The sequence below is a fragment of the Hyperolius riggenbachi genome, chromosome 9 (assembly GCF_040937935.1).
Source record: "Hyperolius riggenbachi isolate aHypRig1 chromosome 9, aHypRig1.pri, whole genome shotgun sequence".
NCBI classification, from domain to species: Eukaryota; Metazoa; Chordata; class Amphibia; order Anura; family Hyperoliidae; genus Hyperolius; species Hyperolius riggenbachi.
The window spans coordinates 245,168,557-245,191,864 of NC_090654.1; the positions used below are offsets into that span (position 1 = coordinate 245,168,557).

Genomic DNA, 23,308 nt, shown 5'->3' on the forward strand with positions numbered 1-23,308 from the left:
AATCTCAAAACATTCAACATATAACAAAGGAAAATAAAGGGAAGAGTAGGTGGAATATATTATAGATAAAAAGACCCCCAGCATGCAACTGTTTGGCAATGGCAATTAAAGGGCCAGTGCTCCTAAGATATGGGATAACTACAAACCATAACAGCAGAAAAAGTTTTGAATTGAGGATTAGCATCTTTATCACGTAATACACTCAGACCAGTTGCTGGTAAAATTAGATTTTGTTTTATGGTAACAATCCCACTTTAACGTCTGAATGCAGTATTCTATACCAGCTGTGCCCAACCTAAGGCCCGCGGGCCATTTGTGGCCCGCGAAGCCGACTTTTGTGGCCCTCGGAAGGGTCCTGAGGAGGAGGATCGGGGATTGTCATACTACGTGATAGGTTTACACAGTGTACTCGCGTTCTCCGCACTAGTGCTGTGATAGTTAGAGACCCTCACCCATTGGTTGCTGCAGGAACCACCTTCCAATAGGAATCAGCCTTGTTCCTATTGGAGGGAGGTTCCTGCAGCAACCAATGAGTGAGGGTCTCTAACTATCACAGCACTACTGCAGAAAATGTGAGGCGGAGAACGCGAGTATGCTGTGTAAACCTATGACGCAATCCCTGATCCTCCTCCTCAGCACGGATTCTTTCTTCGGCACTCCTCACGTGCTCCGGCTCTCCCAGATGCTTTGCCACTGCTCCGGCCTCATCTCAGGGGACACTGTGTCATCACACCCTACCAGCCGGTCAAGCTGTACAAAACTTGTTCCACGCTGACCTTCTCCAGCGGCAGCAACTAACCAAGACCCTGTCTTCTTCTGAATAGTAGGCTTCAACTCCCCGCAGCTCACACAGCACTTGTGCTGGGCGGGGGGATCAGCCAGAAAGCCTCTGCACATACACCTAGGTACCCCAGAAAATGGGCATCAAATGATGAGTACAACAATTCTTGGTTTGCCATTCTCTTTCCTTTTCCAACACCATGTTAACTGTTACTAGAAAAATATTAAGGATTTATATTTTAATTTTATATGTATGTGTTTCGGCCCGCTAAATCTATCTTAATAGGAATGCGGCCCTCGGGCAAAAAAAGGTTGGGCACCACTGTTCTATACAATCATGCAATACAATCATATATACTGTGAAAGGACTCTATGTGTACCCTGGTTAGTTCTTAAAGAGAATCTGTACTGTTCGACTTGTACAATAAAAAACATACCTATCTAGTCACTGTGATCTCCTGGATCCCTCTTTGTCATTTCCATCACTTCCTGCCGTGATCCTGGCTCTTATTCGCCAGTTTTAGGCATGGCCGCTAACCAGGAAGTGGTGTGTGTGTGTGTGTATGTATGTGTGTATATATGTGTGTGTGTATATATATATATATATATATATATATATATATATATATATATATATATATATATATATATATATATATATATATATATTATACTGTATACTGCAGGTTTTTATTACATTGAGAATCCCTGACTGGAGTGCAGAAAATTCACTCAGTTTCTCATCGTGGGCAGCTCCCTCCCCCCTCAGACAAGCTGAAAATAAAGAGCAGAGACCTGTCTGTGAGGGATAAACAAAGCACACAGAGCCCTGTGCATAACTTGTCCCTATCACAGCAGAGGCAGTACATTCCTCTCTGGGTCGACAAAGCTTGACAAAGAAAAGAAGATTATATATATATATATTACAGAGACAGTGCAACTGGAAAAGGCTGCAGTAATCCAGACCACATTAGAACAGGTATAGGAACTTATAGGATAGAATAAATAAGGCTGAACATTTTGTTACAGAGTCTCTTTAAATACGACTCTCTATAAACAAAAAAAAGTTCAAATTCTTTTAAAACCTGTCCATACATTTGCAGCTAGTCACCTGTTTTATGTATGCTTTTTTTTTTGTCTCTTTCTGTTTCCAGCATATTAAAGGCCTTGTGGATGATAGTGAGTGTTTGCTGGGCCAGGTGACCCTGGCTGGGAAGAGGCTGCAGAGCCATGTGGACTGTGCAGAGCTGGACTCTCAGCTTCACACACTGGAGCAGCAGTGGTCACCACTAACCAAGACAGCCAATCACGAGCTGCACAGGCTGCAGTCTCTAGCCAGCCATTTGGCCAGGTATGGGTAACTTCATCTCTCTGTATTTTGCAGAAATTGCTGTTTGCGCCACAGACCTGAAAACCCACAAATCAACTTTTCTTCCTTAGGAAAAATCTTTTGCGAATTTAATTTGTTTCACTGCCTCAAATTCCTGGAAAAGTTGTTCTGCGTTCCAGTTCAGCGAATGTAATCTCTATTTGTTTAAGAACATTGGCTAATGCTGCTGTGATCGTTTAAAGGGAGCAATCCATCTGTTTAAATATATATTGTGCTAATGCTGAGAGTTTTTGTAACCACAGGTCTACTAAACTAACGTGAGCAGTGGTTTTAATGTTTAAAGTGGACCTGAACTCTTTCACAGGACAGAAGGAAACCTAGAGAAATACACCCTGAATGTATATTGAGAGTTCAGCCTGTCTAATTCCTCCTCAGCTGACTGTGACTATTCACAACTGTAATCTGGTCTCTCAGCCGTGTCAGCTGGCTGCCTCGGTGGAGCAGTAAATTTGTAAACACAGGATATTAACCCTATGTTTGCTTTCATGGAAGCAGGAAGTAGAAACACGGCAGATTTATTTCAGAATTTGTCTCAGCTGTAACAAAGAAATGTTTTTCCTTAAAGAGAACCTGTAACCAAAATAAAAACCCCTCTGGGGATGCTTACCTCGGGAGGGGCAAACCTCAAGGTCTCAATGATGAGCCCGATCGTATCTGCTCTACACTGCGACATATCGCTTGAAGTTTTTTTCTTAACTGCCACTCTCTAAACAACCGAGAGACTGTTGGGTGAGAAATCCTAAAAGAGTCGTAGTTTCAGAGATGCTAAATCCAGCTCTTCTTGCACCGACCGTCATCCCTCATTCAGAGTCACTTAAATCTTTTGTCTTACCCATTTTGACATTACCTTCCATGAGCACTACACCGTCCGAAGCTAAACGTCCCTTAGTTTCCTTAGCCTATCGACCATAGAATAAGGATAGGAAACTGTACAGGAACAGAATGGGTGCTGAGGGCTTCATGTAGCGTGTGCCCCTATTTTGTTCCCTTGCATAGCACGTGTCTCATTCTGTCACCTTATGTCAATGTCCTCTGTTCTCCCCCTTTATATATTCTCAGCTATAACAGGGATTCTGCAGAATTCTCATCTTGGCTGAAGGCTGCCCACCAGGAACTGACTAAATGCCGGATGCAGTCGCTGGACGCCTCTCAGGACCTGCACACCATCAAACACAACCTGCAGAAGTTTGTTGTAAGTCGTCTATGTGCAAAATGTTTTTAGTATGTTTGCTCATATTTTTATGTTTTATACTAAGGGTGTTTCCCCTTCCCCCCGGTTTAATTTTCTTGCTTTTTATTTATGTATTTATTTTCACATGTGCTTTTTTTCTTGCACACGGATGTGTTTTGGGGTTTTCTTTTTCTGAACTGCCTGATATAATCTGACCCTTCCCCAGCACTGTTCGTATTAGGGCTACCAAATAGGGACGGACTTAAAGGACAACTGAAGTGAGAAGAATATGGAGGCTGCCACATTTATTTCCCTTTATACAATACCAGGTGCCTGGCAGCCCTGCTAGTCTATTTGGCAGCAGTGGTGTCTGAATAGCACCAGAAACGAGCATGCAGCTAATCTTGTCAGATCTGTCAATCATGTAAGAAACACCTGATCTCCTGCATGCTTGTTTAGGGGCTATGGCTAAATGTATTAGAAGCAGAGGATCAGCAGGATAGCCAGGCAACTGGTATTGCTTAAAAGGAAATTAATGTAGCAGCTTCCATATTCTTCTCACTTCAGTTGTCCTTTAAGTTTCACCTGGTCAGTAGAGTTGTAAAAAGTGTGTTGTTTTTTTTTTGTTTGTTTGTCTTTTTTTTTTTTTTAATAATTTTCACGGTTAGGTTGATTTGCCTTCTTAAAGCAGGAGGAATTTGCGATAATTCAACTTTAAGTAAACCTCTGTGATTACCCACAGTGCACCACTGCTGAATATGCAAATGATCTCTTTATGCCCCGAAACCCAAGCTAGCATCCTGAACCGCTGGTGTCTAGCAAGCCTATCGCTTTAAATTTTACAGAGCCACACCAACCCCACATGCGGTCAGCCTGTTTTGGACATTTGGTCCTCCTCAGTGCATGGCAGGGCTGTCTGCATGTGGGATTAGTGTGGCTCTGTAAAATTTAAAGCTATAGGCTTGCTATACACCAGCGGTTCTGGATGCAAGCCTGACTTCCTGGGGCATAAAGAGATCATTTGCATATTCAGCAGTGGTGCATTGTGGTTAACCACAGAGGTTCACTTAACGCTGAATTATCGCAAATATTCTCTGTTTTAAGAAGGCAAATCACACCAAGCATTACTTTTTAGTAGGAGGACTTTTTGTTTGTCTTTTAGTCCCCTAAACTTTCCTTGTGGTTTTGGGTCACCCCGAGCTGCTTGGTTACTGTTATAAAATTCATGAATCCTTAGCAAAGCAAGAATCGCCTTTCAGGAAATTGCAGGGACAAAAAAAACCTAGTGATTTCAACGCTGCTCATCAATTCAAGCATCAACTCACAATTACTTGCATCTCATTGATTATCCCTATACACAACAAAGTGGGGATTGCATGGTGCCAGATTCATCGGCCGGAAAAGCACAACGCTGCCCCCCCCCCCCCCCCCACCCTGTGGAGGATAAAATACAGAGCCTCCAGCAATGTCCTGTAGCTCCTGGTGGCTTTCTGGCGTCCTCCCTATATGGCATGTCATCTGACCTGCATCTGGTCAAGTGGCTGGATAGTGTAATGGTTAAGGGCTCTGCCTCTGACATGGGAGACCAGGGTTTGAATCTCGGCTCTGCCTGTTCAGTAAGCCAGCACCTATTCAGTAGGAGACCTTAGGCAAGTCTCCCTAACACTGCTACTGCCTATAGAGCGCGTCCGAGTGGCTGCAGCTCTGGCGCTTTGAGTCCGCAAGGAGAAAAGCGCGATATAAATGTTCTGTGTTTGTTTGTTTGTTTGTTTGGTCACATGCCAGGTGCTGTGCACCAAAGCTGGAAAGCAGCTAGGAACTCAGGGGGGCGTCATTGGAGGTTTGGTGAGTGGTTGATGGCCTGCAAACCCCCCTTCTTCCCCCCCCCCCCCCCCCCAAAAAAAAAACAGTCCCTGTTATTCCCTCAGGCATGCCAGTTGGTTGATACTTCCGGTTGGTTGAGTTCTGGATAACAAGGACTCTATATACAGCTTGATATTAGACTAATCCTATAGCTAATGGTTTTGATTAGTAGGGGGAAAAACCATTAGAAATGTGACCAGGCTGAGCTCTCCAGAGAGATGGATTGGTAGCTTCTCCATCATTCTCCAGGCCTCTCTGCCAGTAGGCGGGTCATGCACGTTCATCACACTCAGCATTTACAGCCTCCAGTACAAACACCCAAATCTTCTTCTCCCTCAGTGAGATCAACCAGCTGCTGTTTCTTTTGGGGGATTTCCTGACAGGATTTACTGAATCTTTTCCAATCCCAAACCAGAATCCCACATTCCAGGCCGAGCGGTGCCAGAAGCACTAAGCGCTCCGCCGCACAGAGCAGTAATACCGCCAGCAGAGGGCACTGCGCCATGGCGTTCCACGAATGAACTCTGCTGCTGCCATTTGTTAATGGGATAATGAGCAGACGCCCCATGGGCTGGCTTCCGCTGCTTGACATATATATTGATGCGGTTACTGCGGTCAGCTGCAACTAGCAAGACCAGAAAACTGACAGAAGTTTTTACATAACTTTCCTTGCTGAAAACTACTTTTTTCTGATTTAAAAGAGGCACTGTAGTGACATATAGCAAAATGCAGTCACTTATTTACGATACATACTTTAGCAATAATTTTCCTGGTTTCAGCATATATTGTTGTATATTAATATGTAGCCCCGCCCTCCTAGTGATGTCACAGACTAGTCCAATTAAATATGGGGAATCCCCACCCAGGCATTCTGGGATACCAGGTATATAACTGTAGGTAATGAACACTTTGCAGAGATCACCTGCCAGCAGTAAAGGTGTCACCACCTGTGATACAGGAAAAATTTTACAAATTGCAAACACTGACTACATCTATAAATTTTATAAATCAATATTGCAAATAATAAGAGTTTAGATTCAGTTATTTGTTTACTAAAGTTCCCCTTTAAAGCAAACAAAGCACTTTTTTTTACTGCAGTTTGTCCTGGTTTCTAATAGCTGTAGGAGCTGCCATGTTCCCCCTCCCCTACCCTCTTCCCTTATTTATCTAGGGGAAGGTGTGAATGTAATAAAGTGTGTCTTCTCTAAACACTTTAAAGCACAGTGACCCATCTCCACTCAGCCCCTGCTGATGAAAGCTTTTGTTTGCTTTCTGCTAATGTAATAGCAGTCCTTCTCTGCCTGAAATTTCTGTGGTTCGGGCAGGCCTTGCCGTCCACACAAGTAGGGTAATAAAAGCTTCTGCTAAACTTTTAAATGTAAAAAGAAGAGATAAAATGGAAGTTATTAATGCCACATTGTTAACATTCATTTTTAATGTGCGATTGAGATACCTTGGGTGCTAAAAATGGTGCTCAGTTCACTTTAAAAAGAACCTATATAAAGAAAAAAAAAAGCCCTCTGGGGGATACTCACCTTGGTAGGGGGAAGCCTCAGGGTCCCAATGAGGTTTCCCCGTCCCCTGTTGCTGCGGGGAATCCAGCGCTGGCTCCCCCGAAACCTCCCGGCAAGCTGTGATATATTTGCCTCTCTGCGATCCTGCGCAGGCGCACTAACGGCTCTTTGTTCGGGTAAGGCAGAAATAGCCGATCCCGATTGCATCCACTCTACTGCGCAGGAGCGAATAACTCGCACCTTCGCAGTAGAGCGGTTCCAATCGGTTTCGCTATTTCCGCCTTAACCCGAACGGAGAGCCGCTAGTGCGCCTGCTAGGATCGCAGTAGGTAAATATTTACATCGCCGCAGTTCGGGAGGGCGGGGGCTGCAGCAGGAGATTGCCAGGACACCGGAGGATGGGGAAGCCTTGTTAGGGTTTAGTTACAGGTCCTCTTTCAAATAACCTGGAACACAGAAGTTTAACTACACATCATGGGGCCTCCTAGCAGAATATTTATGAAGCCCTAGACATCCTTGAGCTGCAGCCACTTCCTGCACTGATAGGCGCGGACACAGTATGACCAGCTGACCACGAATATAGCACAATGCACACAGCATATGGACACTGATGTATAGTGAAGGCCCTCTCCCTCCCCACACAGATACACAGCCTGCAGGAGGCTGGTGATAGGTCAGTACGGCATCATCACTGCTCTGTCACCCAAGGGATCAAATACCGATCCTGGCTGATTGACAGAAATCCCCAATGTGTACAGAGATGTGTCCCCCCCATGAGGTGCTCACAATCTAATCCCTACCATAGTCGGTCATTATATTGTCTTGTGTTCCTGTTGTAATCTTAGGATTTTTGGGGGGGAGGGGGGCGGGGATTAACAGATCTGTATGTTTTTGGGGATGTGGGCACTATTAGGGGGACCAAAGTAAGGTGGTAACTGCAGCTGATATGAATAGCAGAAATAATGGTGAGTGTTAGAAGGAAAGCAACACTGGGGTGGGGGCACTGTTTTGAAGTACTAATGCCGGGCACTACAGGTGTGGATTAAAATTAAGAGAACACTAATGGAGGCAGAGGGGGTGCTACAAGTGTCAGTTTCTGGTTTCCGATCTCATAAAAGGACAACAAATGTCCTTTTATGAGGATATGGAGGCTGCCATATTTATTTCCTATTAATTAATTATTTCCTATTAAACAATACTAGTTGCCTGGCAGCCCTGCTGATCTATTTGGCTGCAGTAGTGTCTCAATCGCACCAGAAACAAGCCTGCAGCTAATCTTGTCAGATCTGGCGAGAATGTCAGAAACACCTGATCTGCTGCATGCTTGTTCCGGGTCTATGGCTAAAAGTATTAGAGGCAGAGGATCAGCACAGTGGCGGACACAGCCAACAGTGGGCCCCTGTGCACATTTCCAACTGCCCCTCTCATTCGGGAAAAAGTGGGTGTGGCCACAATAGAACATTATGCAAATGAACATTGCACAGATTTATGAAAACAACCTGTGGTAAACTTCCCAGAGACCCAAAAGTGCTGACAAAGTAAAGGAAATTTATTCTCTCTCAGTTAGTCAGAAAAATATAACTCTACATTGGTTTTTATTTTTCAGCAGGGATGCCAGGCAAGTGGTATTGCTTAAAACTAAATAAAGATCTCAGCCTCCATATCCCTCTCACTTCAGTTATCCTTTAGTCACCCTCCAGTTCCTGACTCATGAACAGACTAAATAGCAGACAGTTTTCTTAAAAGTTCAGTGCCGATATGCAGTATAATTGTAGTAGACTCCAGTACAGAGAGGTTTGTCATTTCACAGTGTGCCTGCCACACATTTGTCAGTGCTTAGTAACCACAACTATCAGTAATATTAAGCATGTACAAAGCAAATGAATTAGAAAGCAGATGCTTGAAAACAGAAGGCAGATTCCGCCATAGATGGTTTTAATTACGTATTGGAGTGACTGGGATAGCACATGCTTTTGATATTTGTTAAAAGGAACTTTTCCGGTAAAGAATGTTAAATGCAAATCATCATTTCATGCTCTCAGCAAAACTCAAAACAACTCTGTTAAAGCACACCGGATCCGAGGTAAAGCTACCTAACCTAAGGCAAGCCTACAGTTCTGTTTATACTGGATCCATATACTTTTGTACACTGTTCTTTCCTCTCCTAATTCCTACGACTCCCACTCCGTAATCACTCTCACGGACTATAACATTGCTGCACTGTGCTCACTGGCCCCACTGCCTAGGGATCACCTAGAGAGTACACACCCCGCTCAGTAATATGTTATACAGTTTACTTTTCCAGGCTCCAACCGCGTACACTGAACAGGGTAACAGTAACTTCTGTTTTACGAAGGCAAACCTTATTTTGCCATAATTACCTCACAATCCTTGCAAGATCCCTTGTAATTAATGATGGAGCAGAGTGGTTCATACATGCAGATAGGCACTCAGTATAACAAGATAGGGCTTGTTAACACCATTAGCGTTTTCGATTTTATTTTTTTTAAAGTGCTGGCGATTTTAGAAATCACTCTAAAAGTGTTTGTGCAATGATTTCCTATGAGAGTGTTCACATGTAAGCGTTTAGATTTTTTTTTTTAATTAAAATTCCAAATGCGCTACATGTACCATTTTCTGAGCGTTTTGGCTCAATGGAAGGTATAGGGAAATCGCAAAGCGCTTGAAAAAGCGCTTTGTATAGTGATTTCCCAAACGCTTTTATAAATAAATACATTGTATTTATTAATTTCCAGCTACGAGAGTTCACTTCCTGAAGTCAGGAAGTGTCAAAATTAATCGCTGAGCAAAATCTCTTAGAAAAGTGCTTACAAAAGTGCTCTTCACTGAAGAAAAACATGCATAGAAAAGGCTTACTTACAGAGAGGAACACAGAATGCATACAGGAAATCACAATACCATAGTCATTTGTCTGCAAACTGTCCACACAGGAGCAGCTTTCTAGCAAGTAAGGCCTCGTTCACATCTGCTGCGCTGAAAAACGCGTGAAAGCGCATGGTAAAAACGCATGCGCTTGTGCGCGCTTTAGTGCGCGTTTTTGTGCGTTGCGCTGCGCTTCTTTAAAGCACGTTTTGCTTATTGTAGCAGTTGTTTCTATGTAAATGTATTTTTTTCTCCAATTAGGGGTAAAAAACGCATGTGCTTCTATGCGCTTGTACGCGCTTCTATGCGCTAAAAAAGCGCACCCATTCACTTGCATTGATGTGCGCTTTCCAGCTCAACGCACAGAAATGCATGCAACCCTACGTTTTTGTAACGCTGCTCAGTGCAGCGCATAGATGTGAACCAGCTACATTTAGTTACATGGGAAAATAAATACCTTGCTGATCGCACAGGGCAGTGCGCTGTGAAAAGCGCACAGACACGGCACTGATGTGAACGAGGCCTTAGGATTAAAGCATTTCTGCCAAGTACATCTGTAGGTAACTTTTCTTCAGTAATAGCAGCATCACTTGGACAATCAGCTCTACTCAAAAGCCTCTAAAGGAGCCCATACACTGGTTGATTTCAGCGATCGATCAATTGATTCTATAGAATCGAACTATCAATTGATCAGAAATGGATTCTTTCAAATCAGCCAATCGATCGATTTGCAATCGAATTAGATCAATTTGATGTCAACAGGATGGAAAATGTGGGTCGAACTGCTGCTGACAGCAGATCGATGGCCCATAGAGTTGCATTGGATCTGATGGTGCAATAATGCATTTAGATCGATTTTCAATAGGTTTTCAATAGATTTCATTCTGAAATCTATTGGAAATCTGTTCAGGTGTGTGGCACACATCAGATAGATTCCGGTCAGATTCAACTTGAAAGGTATCTGACAGAAATCTATCTGATGGTCGAATCTGCTGCAAATCTAGAAGTGTATGGCCACCTTAAGTTCTGTTTGTGATATTTACATTTGGTTCCTATCATTGTGGAACTAGTTAGATTTCATTTTAACACCGGAGTTGGGCAAAAAAATCTCTAAAGTTCGCCATACAAACATCGATTTTGATCACCCAAATGAGCCCCACCAGCCATAAATCCTTTTCAGGGAGTGTCTTTATAAAGAATGAAGGCCATTCTGAGAATCCCCCATGAAGAGATGGATTTTTTGCAATTGTGGTTCTTTTAACTAATTGAAAAAAAATGTAGATCCTTTTAAAATATTTCAAAGTTAAATGAGCAAAAATTGCGCTGCCAGTCTAAACTATGACGGATTGTGTTTAGGTGAGAGTTCCCTTTTAGCGATTTATCTCTGAGCGATTAGCAGTAGTTTTGTTCCCTGTTCTAAGCTGCAGTACTGCAGTACTTCCATTACTGAGGCTGGAAACTTGATAATATATTTCCAAACCTTCCTTTCTCTGTCCAAAGCAAATTCCAAAGCCTGCATCACTTTCCTGACACCTTGGCATGAAGATTTATCCCGTAATCCAACCCCGACTATTCTGCGAAGGAAAAAGAAATAAACACCAAGGTTTTTTTAAAGGAAGACTTGAAAGCGCAGCCTTTTTACTTGTAAAACTAACTCTACAGAGCATATTAGGATATGCACCTGTTAATCTTACTAGAAAAACAATTCTCAGAAAGTGTAACTGCAACAACACGGCTTTTATTTATTCATTTCTTTAACTTTGGGGTAGAGATGTGTTTCAATTTTCATTTCCGGCATACATTTTAGTATAGTCACTAGGAAGTTTGGCGCAGGATATTACAGATAACTAGTATACGAGTAACATGTCAACAAACTTCTGTCTCCAATGCTTACACTAATCTTCCCCTATTAGACTCTTAACACTAACCTCGCCCCTATTAAGGTGGCCACTAACGGTCCAATTTCTAGCGAAAAATCGTTCAAGCGATCAGAAATTCTGATCGGATTGATTGTAAATTATCTCTGTTGGTGGACACAATCGATTATGAACGAGTGAAAAAAATGTCGTCCGAATGAATTTTCGTCGAACCAAAATTTGGATTTTTCTATTGGTTGTGATAGATAGGAAGCAAAGATTGGTTCGTTGATGGTGTGGTGAACGATGTATTACAATATTTCACTTCCGATCAGAATTTCTGATCGCTGGAAATTGGATCGTTAGTGGCCACCTTTATACTCTGTTCCGCTCCTAACACTGGCCTTCCGTTCCGCTCCTAACACTGGCCTTCCGTTCCGCTCCTAACACTGGCCTTCCGTTCCGCTCCTAACACTGGCCTTCCGTTCCGCTCCTAACACTGGCCTTCCATTCCGCTCCTAACACTGGCCTTCCGTTCCGCTCCTAACACTGGCCTTCCGTTCCGCTCCTAACACTGGCCTTCCGTTCCGCTCCTAACACTGGCCTTCCGTTCCGCTCCTAACACTGGCCTTCCATTCCGCTCCTAACACTGGCCTTCCGTTCCGCTCCTAACACTGGCCTTCCGTTCCGCTCCTAACACTGGCCTTCCGTTCCGCTCCTAACACTGGCCTTCCGTTCCGCTCCTAACACTGGCCTTCCGTTCCGCTCCTAACACTGGCCTTCCGTTCCGCTCCTAACACTGGCCTTCCGTTCCGCTCCTTAACACTTTCCAGATCTTTATTTGAAGGTACCATTGTCCCCAGCATCCAGTGCAAGAAAAATTCTTTCATCCACACCAACAAAGTTAACAGTTGCTCAAGATTAATATCAATTTCAGCAATCGTATTTTGTGATACAGTAAAGTCCCTGTTATCCATCACAGGTGGAGACTGCCTGATACTATATAATTGTACTCATTGGTTGCTTTAGAGCACACATATCAAATTCCGGCCTGCGGGCCAAGTCTGGGCCTCAGAGCCACTAAAATTCATGCTTTGAAATTCTGGTAACATGACGAGAAGCATTAAGTTTAGTGAGCTTTATTTTAGGCTCTATGGGTGTGGCTGCTGTAGCTACCTGGATTACATCATGTGTTCTGTTCAGACTGCAAGGGGGTGGGCACAGACTAAATTTGCCTGAGAAAATGGAAGTCTATAATACAGGCAGTCTGTTGGACAGAAAAGGCTAGATGAGATTTACTAGGGGTGGTCAATAGAATGCAAATCCAAATTGATGTTGTATTATGCAAATTTTGTATGTGGCTTGAAAATGGACCAACAGAATCCTGCTATTCTATTGGTCCATTATCAAGCTGCATAAATGTGCACATAAAATTCTTAACGCCTCATTGACCATTCCTATTGTTTACCAGAGATTTAAATGACATCAACTAATGAAGTAGCTTACTTAAAACTAGCTTTCCAGTTGAGTAGAAAGGGGGTATGAGGCGACCAGGAGTGTATAAAACATGCCTATTCCACCCGTCTGGCCCACCCTATCCTGTTACCGTCTCTCAGATCTCGCTGCTGAGGACTGTAGTGAAGCGGCGCAGGCGCACATGTGCAAGATCTGAGAGGCAGTGAAGAAGGTAAATGGGATACAAGGGCGGGCTAGACGGGTGAAAGAGGCGTGTTTTATGGGCACAGCGCAATCTATTCTTCCATAACGCTCTGATAAACAGGGAGACGGGGAGAGCTGACCAATCAGCTCAGGGAGAGGGAGAGCTGACCAATCCGCTTATGGAGAGGGAGAGTTGACCAATCCAACCAGTCAATTGCCTATATACTGTTATATGCTGGGCACCACATACAGTACAGCCCCTGTATCAGTTCATACATAGCACCAGTATATGATTTTTAAAAAAAAATTATTTGGTGTGCGTTGGAAGAGGAGTAGTCTTATACGGCGAGTATATCACAAACCCTATATTTTAACTGGAGAAGTTGGAGGGTCGACTTGTACGCCCAGCTTTTATATGCTGGAATATCCGGTACTTTGTGATGCACCATTTAGGCTCCCGTTGTCTCTGTGTTTTCTTTCTACGGTGCTTTGCTCGCCCTTCCACACAGTGTATAATTGAGTGGCTACAGGAACTCATAAAAAATAGATCTAGGTAAACATTTGGGCCTGGATGGGTCCTTTAATGTTTTCTTGTTTTTTTGAATCCCCAAAAAACCCAAATATTTGACAAAAATCATTGCATTTGTACAAGACCCGATGAATAATGCATGAGTGATACAATTGCTGTACTTTACATCCCTGTGCTGAGCTATGTTCAGACCAGCCTAGCAACAAACCTCTTCCGATAAGAGACGTTACATTTTAATTTGCCGTCCTCCGTGTGGGAATGGTGCTGAAGAGTAACACTTTCATTGTTCTATAATCACCGTCTGGAACGTATTATAAGAGAAAGATGTTAGTGGTTGTTCTCGATATGTCCGCGTAACACTCCACCATCTGGAAAGATGCATTATTTATTTAGTGTATGCTGCAAAATAATCTGATTGCGATCCATCATCTTTCTTCACAGGTCTCTATAACAAGACCGCACTTTGTTCTCCTCAGAGCCTTGTGTGGTGTTGTCAAGTAGTTCATTTTTTCATTTACTGTAGCTGTAAACTTTCCAAATAGTATACACTTTTTCAGAGTCTCTCGAAATCAGTAAGACTTGAATGGTGTTCACAGTATGCAGCTGTTTAGCACTTATTCGGACTGGTCCAAGGAAGAACAACTTTTAAACTAGCAGCGAGTTTATGGATGCCAAAGGATCATTAAAGTATGCCCAGCAAGCTCATGGTGAACCTGAACTCCTAGTGTGTAAGGGGGCTACAAAGGACCAAAAAGCCCTCTTACTAAAACATAACTTTTGCCTATTTAAAACAGAAGGTATTTATTCAGTTTGGAGTGAGCATATGATGTCTCCCACAATGCATCACTGCTGAATATGCAAATCATCTCTTTGTTGTCCCTTATAGCTAAACACACCTCCGGATCCGCTGGAATGCAATGAGGTGTCAGCTTGATAATTGTACAGAGCCACAATAATCCAACATGCATACAGACTGTTTCTGATTGGTTGGTCCTCACTTCAACCTGAATAATTACAAAAACCTTTTTGTTTTAAGAAGGCACATTTCTATTTTGCATAACATTTTAGTAAGAAGGCTTTCGGTCCTTTTTAGCCCCTTACACATTCTGGGTATTTCAAGTCCTACCCCATAGAGCCATATTAATCCATGCAATGCACTGAAGAGGACCAACCAGTCTAAAACGCTCTGTATGCATGTTGGATTATTGGGGCTCTGTAATATTAACAAGCAGACACATCATTGCATTCCAGTGGTTCTGAAGGTGTGTTTAGCTTACAGGCAAAGTTCCAATGAGTCAGCACCGTCTTCAGTAAAAGCTCTTTTATTTAAATCTCAATCAAATTTCATGGAATGTAGACAAGCAATTTAGCTTACAGGGATAACAAAAAGATGATTTTCATACTCAGCAGTGGTGCATTGTGGGACACCTCAGAGCTCACGCCAACCTGACTAATCCCAACTACCTTCTGTTTTAAGAAGGGAAAATTCTGTTTTGAGGGGATAGGTTACCTGTCTGGTCTGATCACTGATCACTTCTAAAAATGCAGTTCAGAAAAGTAATCATGCTCTTATAATATTCTCCAGTTTTCTGGTGCAACCTTGATGATCAGTAAATCAATAAGCCGTCTTTATATTTATGCACTGTTTGATTTGAAGGAGTTCACCTATGATGTGGATGAAAAATCCTCCTTAAAGGCGTCTGTGGTGAACGGAGGCAACCAGCTGCTCCGCCTGAAAGAAGCTGATCCCGCCATGCTAAAAGTGAACCTGGCGACCCTGGAGGAGAAATGGTCCGAGCTGATTGGTGCATTGCCACCTGTCCAAGAGAAGCTGCAACAAGTAAGAACAAACCTTATTTCAACCTTCTCACCTTGAAGAGAAAAGATAGACATTCCACAGGATTCTAGAAAGCAAATATGGCATATTATTTTCATGATTATTTCAGCTGGGCAGGAAGAATTGCAATGCTTCCTGCTTTGTGCAGCCATTCATCAATGAAGGAATAGGAACATTACTGTAACCACTCCCCAACCGCCTATAGGCGGCAGAAAGTGCCACGTGTGTGGCACCTGCGAGTATACCGCAAAACACATCATTTTAAGACGTCTATTTTGCACTGAAAAGTGCAAAAACATGCAGTTTTAGAACGTCAGTTTTATAGGAATGGGTTAAAGGACCTCTATTGTGAAAAAGTTTAAAATTTAAAATGCAAGACAACGCATAAATAAGAAGTACATTTCTCCCAGAGTAACATGTGCTGTAAATTACTTCTCTCCTACGTTGCTGTCACTTACAGGAGGTATTTATATAGCGCCGACATATTACGCAACACTGTACAGAGTATATATTGTCTTGTCACTCACTGTCCCTCAGAGGGGCTCACAGTCTAGTCCCTACCATAGTCATATGTCTAGGAATGTATGGTGTAGTGCATGTATCACAGTCTAGGGCCAATTTGGGGGGAAGCCAATTAACTTATCTGTATGTTTTTGGGATGTGGGAGGAAACCAAAGTGCCCAGAGGAAAGCCACGCAGACATGGGGAGAGAATACAAACTCCTTGCAGATGTTGACCTGGTTAGGATTCATCCCGGGACCCAGTGCTGCAAGGCAAGAGCACTAACCATTACGCCACCATGCTGCCCCAGTAGGTAGTAGAAATCTGACAGGTTTTTGACTAGCCCACCTCCTCGAGGGGGATTCTTATCGTTTTCTTTATTTTCAAAAGCACTTGGTAAATGGCAGTTGCTCAGTCCAACTCCCAGAACAATGTGCAATAGTTTATTTGGCTGCTAAAAGGTTAAGGGGAAATAACCTGTGGTGGTGGGGAAGTGGTTAATATATGGTCAACATGTATTCATAGACCACCAGTTTGTAATTCTCCTTTTTGTTAACACTGTGTTACAGCTTCTCGTAGAGAAACTTCCTTCTCTTCAAGCGATTCAGGAATTGATGGACTGGATGGGCAACTGTGAGCACAGTGCTGATCTCCAGGCTTTAGAGGGAGTTCAGAACACTGCAGCAGACCTCAGAGGACTCCTTCACAAATACAAGGTAATGGTCTGGTGCATGAAGGGTTTAGGGACATGAAATGGAATGGCGAATTAGCCAAAGGGGAGCATGCAGGCCACAGCGGGACCTCTGAGCTTATTTGTAATTCTGCCTTTGTGGCCTCCTGCCTTTTTGTAGATTTGTGGTTTTGAGTAGATAGTGTAATGTACCCATACCTCTGCTTCTTTATCCCACCCTACCTGGATGCTCTGTGAAGACTGCTGTATCACTGTAGGGGAGTTTTTAAGGGCTGGTTCAGACGGACGTTTGGAGGCGTCGCGTTCGTTAGCGTCGTGACGGCAATGCGTTCGGGCTTTCAGCAGCGTTCGCGTTGTGTTCGGATGCGGTCGCGTTTTTTGTTCCCCTAGGGGGACATTACCCGTGTAGCTTCCAGGGGCTCCTTGAACGCCAGGGAAAATCGGGACCCGAATGCCGCGTTCGTGTAAACGCGCGTGAAAGCTTGGTACAAACACTCCCATTCACTTGAATGGGAGCGTTTTTAATGCCAAGCCCCGAACGCTGGCTGTAAACGCTCCGCAAGCGTCCGTCTGAACCAGCCCTAAAGCAGCATGGTCGCTGCTGGACTTGGTCTATGATCAGTAAGAAGTAAACTGGTATTAGGGCCCATTCACACTTGCTAAATGCAAAACACTAGCGCTTTTGCTAGCGTTTTGCTCAGGCTTTTTTTTGCATGAATGCAAAAAAAATCGCCATTCACGCTTGCCGATTCTTTTTTTTTTTTTTTAGCCATCGCGTTTAGCGCTTCTATAGCACTGAAACGCGATCAGCGGGAAAATGCAGGCATACAGCTTTGCTCTGCTGTCATCCTTTATTTCCTACTACAAGTGGAAAACGCCCAAATGTTCCAAAGCGGAATTTTAGCGAAAAATGGAAAAAAAAATGAATACATTTTCAAAGTGTGAACTTAAAAAATAGAACTTAGATCAAAAAATGATTGATATTTGCCATGTAATTTGTTCATATTGTTTGATCAACAATCGGCTTGCACCTCATCATCTTTACTACTGGCAGACATGAAAATAAAGACAGTACAGTTAACAGTTCAATACTCAGTACAGGCGCCACTGCAATTCATACGTAATGGCAATAAAGTCCCACAAATTCCACAACATGAAGTCCTTTTATTCCTCTGCAGATGTTTCAATGTCTGTCTTCTTGCATCTCACAGTACAGCTCCACCACACCCAATCAGAGGCCACTCACCAGATTTGATGACCACCTGAGTCTAGTAGCGTGTTGGGGGACAATCCCAGGTCATCCCTGACCTCCACGATCAGATACAGTCCACTTCCTATACCACCTTCAATACCCCATTCATGGCCAATATGATGACAAGTAAAACAGCATAGCGTTTTATGTACGGACTCTCCCCCATTCAGGTGGCCACGGCTGGCTATTTTAAATAATTCAAAATATGGTGGGAGGCTCAACGCTGAGGAGCAAAAGCAAGGAGGGGTTATTAATATGGTACTCTTTGTAGTGTTCAGTGAATACATCATTAAACGTTCAGTAATTTTGCAGGGGGAAATGAAGGTGAATGCATCCCAGGGCTGGATTTACCATAAGGCAGTGTAGGCACGTGCCTACAGGCGCCTGATGATGGAAAGGCGGCTCACTTCCACCCGCGAGCGCCTCCCTCTCTCCTTCCCTATGCAGAGTCCCGATGAGAGTGTAAATGAGAGGTTACTCACCCTGCTCTTTGCATTCCACTGACAAGATGTCAGCGAGGATGATGATGATCTTCAGTCTTGGGCACCTGTAGCTACTGAATACTTATGTTCCTGTAGCTACCTAATACTTGGGGGGCACCTCTAGCTACTTAATACTGAGGGTACTTTTGGCTACCAAATACTAAGGGGCACCTGTAGATACCTGTGATGGAAAAGGGAAGTAAGGGAGAAATGACAGTTGTGACAGCACCCACACTTGTCACCACAAGTTTGTAGGTTCATGGAGGGAGAAGTCTAAGGTGCCAGGACATCTGTAGTTTCATGGAGGGAGAAGTCTAAAATGCCTGAACATCTGTAGGTTCATGAAGGGGGAAGTCTAAGATGCCAAGACATCTGTAGGTTCATGGAGGGAGAAGTCTAAGATGCCAGGACATCTGTGCCTATAGGCTCCTGTGATGCATCCCATATACAGTACTTACAGCTTTGTAAAGATCTTTCAAAGCAACAATTATTGGGAGTGTGGACATACGTTTTAGTCGTTGATGATGTGGCAGACATGGACCTCGTGGACAGAGACCGACCAGTAATGTAATAAGATATTCGCTGTGGTTGAAGTGCGCCTCTAAAGATGTTACACGTGTGATTATTTGACAGATGCTACGGAAAGAAATGAGCCACAAGCAATGGGTTGTTGATTTCGTCAACCAGTCGTTACCACAGTTCAGCGTTGGCAATGTGGAAAGCAAACGTTACGAGAGAATGGAGTTTGCAGAGCGTCTGGGGACCCTCAATCTACAATGGAACACTATTCAGGGAGACCTCAACAGGAAGGTTGGTTTATCACATGGACCTAAAGTGCCAGCATTTTGCCAAACATTGCAGAACATCGTCGCCTTTCATATTTATTATTATTAATGATTTATGACACCAAAAGACAATACAAAATTGGTACAAAATACAGAATTGGTAATTACAGTGACAAAAGTAACTTGATAAATAAAATGTGTAACATATTCCAAGACACAAAAGGTTAAAGGTTGCCATACACTTTTAGATTTGCAGCAGATTCGACCATCAGATAGATTTCTGTTAGATGCCTGTCAAGTCGAATCTGATAGGAATCTATCTGATGTGCGCCACACACTAAGAACAGATTTCCAATAGATTTCAGAATGATCGATCGATGGCTGAAATCGACCAGTGTATGGGCCCCTTAAGAAAGCCCTGCCCTTGCGAGCTTAAAATCTAAATTTAGCAAAACTACACAAGACAAATGTGGTAACTTTTTTAACTGTGATAAGTAGTAGAATAGTTTTTTGGGTGTTTTAGGGTTGAGGTCTATGTCTTGTGTATTCATTTTATTAAAGGGGCTCTACAGCGAAAAACTGTAAAATTTAAAATATGTGCAAACATATACAAATAAGAAGTATGTTTCTTCCAGAGTAAAATGAGCCATAACTTACTTTTCTCCTATAATGCTGTCACTTACAGTAGGCAGTGGAAATCTGACAGAAGTGACAGGTTTTGGACTAGTCCATCTCTTCATAGGGGATTCTCAGCAAGGCTTTTATTCTTTATAAAGATATTCCCTAAAAAGGATTTAAACAGTAATGCTGGCCAGCTTCCCTGCTCGCTACACAGTTTTTTGTCAGTTAGACAGAGCAACTGCCGTTCACGAAGTGCTTTTGAAAATAAATATATCCCTGAGAGTCCCCTATAAAGAGATGGACTAGTCCAAAACCTGTGGCTTCTGTCAGATTTCTACAACCTGCTGTAAGTGACAGCAACATAGGAAAAAAGTAATGTATGGCTCATTTTACTCTGGAAAAAACGTACTTCTTATTTGTATATGTTTGCACATATTTAAAATTTTACAGTTTTTCGCTGTAGTGCCCCTTTAACAAACTGAATCAATAGCTATAACATTTTTGTATAGTCAGTACCAAAATAAAAGACTTGTAAAGTAAAAACAAAGTGGCAGAATCTAAAAGAAAATCCATGTTACCTTAGGAACTTGGCTTTTAAAATAATTATGCCATGAGGGTTTATTACTGTTATTTATGCAAGTAAGGTCTTGTAATCATCAATTGTGTACAATGAGAAAGCAAAAAACGCAAAACAGAAAAGACACCTTTATTTACAAATAAAATATTGTCACCATACATTGTACTAGGAACATAATCTAAAGTTTTGTAAAAACCAGGATGGATAAGCAAATAACATTTGTGGGTTTAACTTATAGTTAGCACCTGATTGTAAATCAATAATGGATGTAAATGGCAGGGCTGTGGAGTCGGAGTTGGAGCAATTTTGGGCACCCGGAGTCGGAGTCGTTGATTTCATAAACTGAGGAGTCGGAGTTGGAGTCGGAAGATTTTTGAACCGACTCCACAGCCCTGGTAAATGGAGAAATGGTGTATTTTTTTCCCTTATTTTACATTTAAAATGCATAGAAAATAAGGCAATTACTAAACAAATATATCACCCACTAAAAGCCTAATTTTGTCCTGAAAAAATCAATATATAGCTCATTTAAGTGTGATAAGTAGTAATAAAGTTATTGGTGAATGAATGGGAGCAGCGCTGATATGTGAAAATTGCTCACAGACTGAAATTAATAGCAGGTAAGTATGACGATGTAAAAACTGCCCGCTCAGGAGGTTTTTTTTGTTTTGTTTTCCAAGCTCCCTCATGAATGCATTGTAAACCGTGCAAATTCATGTTCACTTTCACTGTCATATAGCAATATAAATATGTCAGATATCTAGCTGTCGATAAAGTTTGTATCTTGCCTACACTTTGCTGTTTTCTTGTCTGCGTTTCATATTTTTCCTTCCTGAGCTGCCCCACTTGTGTCAGTACAGCTTTGACAGATCTCTTGTTTTTTCTGGAAGGCGATGTTTTGGATGGTACCACTTACCTTAGCACTTTGCTGTCCTCAGATACAACACACGGAACATGCACTTCAGAACATATCCGACCAAGAGAGCAGAAGACAATCCGTAAGCAACTGGTTTGATGCCCAACAAGAAAGATGGAAGAAATTGCAGAAGCCATCAAGTCTAATAGCGGCTGAGAGCGTCTTAGCAGAGTGCTCGGTAAGTGCTGACAACAGCTCAAGATTTTTACCAATTCGCAAGGCCTTTAGGTTGGTTGTAGAATATGCCACCTGCAAATGCCCACAGTACTTTATATTTTGTGTCTGTAGTCTTTTGTGTACTTAAAGGAGAACATTGTCTTGGACAGCACGGTCAGAACCATGTGCCCTCTCTTTCACCTGTGTCTCCAATGTCCCCCTCTGTGTCACCTGTGTTCCCCTGTACCTCCAATGTCCCCCTCTGTGTCACCTCTGTCCCCTTGTACCTCCAATGTCCCCCTCTGTGTCACCTCTGTCCCCTTGTACCTCCAATGTCCCCCTCTGTGTCACCTGTGTTCCCCTGTACCTCCAATGTCCCCCTCTGTGTTCAGCTGTACCTCCAATGTCCCCCTCTGTGTCACTTGTCCCCCTGTACCTCCAATGTCCCCCTTTGTGTCACCTGTCCCCCTATACTTCCAATGTCCCCCTCTGTGTCATCTGTCACCCTGTACCTCCAATGTCCCCCTCTGTGTCACCTGTCCCCCTATACTTCCAATGGCCGCCTCCGTGTTATCTCTGCCTCCCTCTGTGCTACCTCATGTCCTCCCTTGTGCCCCGTGTCCCCCTGTGCTTCCTGCTCTCCCATAGCCCATAGCATGTGTCTCAACACCTCTGTGAACACTAGCAGCAGTCAGCGACATCCTCTCTCCCTTTACTGTTGCCCCTAGTAATGGCTTCTCCTGATCACGTCATTAGGCGACGCAAGAGAAGTCAGCTGCACCTACTCTAAAGGAAAGGGTAGGGGAGCGCAGCAAAGGCAGCCCTTGAATTCATGACGTCATCGCAAGGGATTGGCGGGTCGTTCGAATGTCTGATGTTCGTAAGACGGGGACTACCTGTACATAAAAGAACATTTGAAAGTATTCCCTGGGGGGGGGGGGGGGGGACACGAGGCACGCTGGGACATTAGGTGGCACAGAGGGAGGCAGAGATGACACAGAAGGGGACATTGGAGGTACAGGGGAACAGAGGCGAATCAGAGGGAAACACTGTAGGCACAGAGGAAAGAGGGCTCAGCATTCAAACTTTAGAATGGATTCAGTTTAAAGGGCAACTGTAGTGAGAATTGCACGGACGCTGCCATATTTATTTCTTTTTAAACAATACCAGTTGTCTGGTAGCCCTACTGATCTATTTGGCTGCAGTGTCTGAATAATACCAGAAACAAGCATGCAGCTAATCTTGTCAAATCTGACATTAATGTCAGAAACACCTGTTCTGCTGCATGCTTGTTCAGGGTCTATGGCTAAAAGTATTAGATGCAAAGTATCAGCAGGACAGCCAGGCAACTAGTATTGCTTAAAAGGAAATAAATATGGCAGCCTCCGTATCCCTCTGGCTTCAGTTGTCCTTTAAGAACAAACCTACAGTATCCTTTTGTTAACCGAGGACTACTGAAACGTTAGTTTGGGGAGTATAATCTCACATTAACATTTTGATTCAGCAAGTATGGTGTGTGTGTGTGTGTGTGTGTGTGTGTGCGTACAAAATGGGCACAGCAGCCGAGTGCAGGTGGAACGTGCCTGGTGGATAAAAGCGAGTAGATGTTGTTTGTTGTGGACTACAGCAAGTACCCTGTAAAAGCAAAAGGCCAAGTAAAAATCACTCTTCAACTGCTGGCTAGACCTGTAGATTGCTTTAATTTAAGCTCAGGGCAAACAAGGCAGCAATTGTTTGAAGTGGCCTACGGTGGATATTTTGTTCCTCCTGGAAAATACTGGTTGCTTGAGAAATAAATGTCAGTGAAATGTTATTGTCTGAAAACTTTCCTAAACCGCACTGAAC

The 23,308-nt window shown here is 43.2% G+C and overlaps 1 protein-coding gene across 7 annotated transcripts in view; it reads left to right on the forward strand.

Annotated features, from left to right (window-relative positions):
* The window catches only part of SYNE2 (spectrin repeat containing nuclear envelope protein 2), a 573,116-nt gene that overhangs the window by 390,666 nt on the left and 159,142 nt on the right, over positions 1-23,308 (forward strand). For all 7 annotated transcript variants that reach the window (XM_068254236.1, XM_068254237.1, XM_068254238.1 and 4 more), the window contains 6 exons: positions 1,935-2,131; positions 3,230-3,362; positions 15,303-15,485; positions 16,553-16,699; positions 19,042-19,218; positions 21,330-21,485. In XM_068254236.1, the coding sequence (XP_068110337.1) occupies positions 1,935-2,131; positions 3,230-3,362; positions 15,303-15,485; positions 16,553-16,699; positions 19,042-19,218; positions 21,330-21,485 (993 nt within the window). The remainder of the gene's footprint in view (positions 1-1,934; positions 2,132-3,229; positions 3,363-15,302; positions 15,486-16,552; positions 16,700-19,041; positions 19,219-21,329; positions 21,486-23,308) is intronic.